The sequence below is a fragment of the Otolemur garnettii genome, unplaced genomic scaffold (genome assembly GCF_000181295.1).
Source record: "Otolemur garnettii isolate 467f Iridium unplaced genomic scaffold, OtoGar3 scaffold00034, whole genome shotgun sequence".
Lineage (NCBI taxonomy): Eukaryota > Metazoa > Chordata > Mammalia > Primates > Galagidae > Otolemur > Otolemur garnettii.
Genome location: NW_003852429.1, coordinates 8,085,570 through 8,087,316, shown reverse-complemented (window position 1 = coordinate 8,087,316; position 1,747 = coordinate 8,085,570). Strand labels below are relative to the sequence as shown.

The 1,747-nt window shown below is 44.5% G+C and overlaps 1 protein-coding gene across 1 annotated transcript in view; it reads left to right on the top strand.

Moving 5' to 3' along the window:
• Positions 1-452: 452 nt before the first annotated feature.
• Positions 453-1,747, top strand: part of LOC100948091 (solute carrier family 15 member 1-like) — a 57,077-nt gene continuing 55,782 nt past the window's right edge. The window contains exon 1 of the mRNA XM_023513106.1: positions 453-558. Coding sequence (XP_023368874.1) covers positions 453-558 — 106 coding nt within the window. The remainder of the gene's footprint in view (positions 559-1,747) is intronic.

The window sequence follows — 1,747 nt, the reverse complement described above, 5'->3', positions numbered from 1 at the left end:
GTGCTTGTGCTGCTGATGAGCTCCAGGGGGTTCCCAGGGGCAACACGGGGTCTTTTTCCCTCAAAGATTCTCTTGGTGTTCCCTGGGTCCTCACCCATCCAGGGGCCAGCCACGTGGCTTCGGGCTTGGGATTTGGGGAGATTTTCTCTCATCTTCTCAAACTCTTGTTGCTGCACCCCAGGGCTGTTAGAAAAGTGTTCGTTATGTTGGCGTCTATCTTGGGCATTTAAGAAAAGCTGCCCCATCGGTGTCCGTGCTGGCTGCCTGCCCATTTTTTATAATTTAATTTCAAAGTACCTTCCATTTGGACATGCAAGCAAATACATATGCAACGTACACATTAACATGACTTGTATTTTTTTTTCCTTGCTCCAACTCTAACTCCTTCAAAGTGGGCTGAATACATTCTATTTGCCACGTTGCTTCTCGTCGTCTGCGTAATATTTGCCATCATGGCTCGGTTCTACACTTACGTCAACCCAGCGGAGGTCGAAGCGCAATTTGATGAGGACGAAAAGAAAAAGAACATGGAAAAGAGCAACCCATATGCTGCATCAGGCCCTGACTCCCAGACACAGATGTGAGGGCCGGGAAGCACCTGGAGGAGGACTAAGCCCAGCAGGTGCCCTGACCTGTGTCCCAGGTGGCAGGACAGACAGTGGATGGATGGCCCCTGGGGGGATGACTTCAGAACTGGCAACCAAATCATGAGATCTGTGAAGCCAACAATGAATCTAAAATTGTGGAAGAAGTCTGGTTTTTTTTTTGTTTTAAGTGTTATTTAAACTACATACTCTCTCTCACACACACGCTCGCACACACTTTCACAACCCTGAGAGCATACCATGAACTTTTCTCCTTTCTTAGCATACAAATGAAATTGTTTTGAACAAGTTAATTTTGAAAAAAAGTTCCACATTGGTTGCATTTTAACATTATTTGAACACATTGTTCAACAGACAGGAGCCAGTGCCAAAAAGTAGGTTTTACAATGGTTTGTCATAGTCCCCGTGAGTAATAAGTGGTAATTTTAACTTTCAGGTTGTTTTATTTTCTTGTTCAAGTCCATACCTCTGTTTAAATTATGTGTAACTCAAAAGACTATTTGTGTGAAGGCCAATAATGATTTTTAAATTGTCAATGGTATGAAATAAATTTCTATTCTCAAAGTAAGTGTTCACGAATCTGAGTAGAGTAAGAAATCTTTTACACGTTATGTGATTACAAAAGCAGTACGTGTTCCTTAGCTTTTCACGGGAAGTTGGTGTGAGTATTAACAAAGGCAGCACCCACGTAGGAAAAATGCCAGGGACGGGAATGTCAAGGTTTGTTTCTCCCTGGTCCTATTTTTCCTGAGGGTGGGGAGACTCATACGTAGGTCGGCTTCTTTGTGGTGACGAGGCTCTTAAAGTGCATATTTGTGTCCCATCACATAGTGTTTCTCTCAATGCTCGTGAAATTCTCCTACTTGAGTAAAAATGCTCCCAAGTCACTATGAACTCTTAGTGCCTATTTCACCCTCCATCCAGACAGTTAGCGTTTACAAAACTGTCCCTGGCGTCAGGGCCAGAATGACTCTACTTGGCACTCCTACACAGACAAGTGACAGGTGTTAGACAAACGTGTGCAGCTCTGAGGACTGAAACTGCTTCCTGGCTTAGAAGGAACCGCTCTCCAACTCCATGTTGCCCTGGCTCTGCGGAGGCTGCACTGACGGGGGATTCCAAGTCCAGAGTGAGAAACAAAC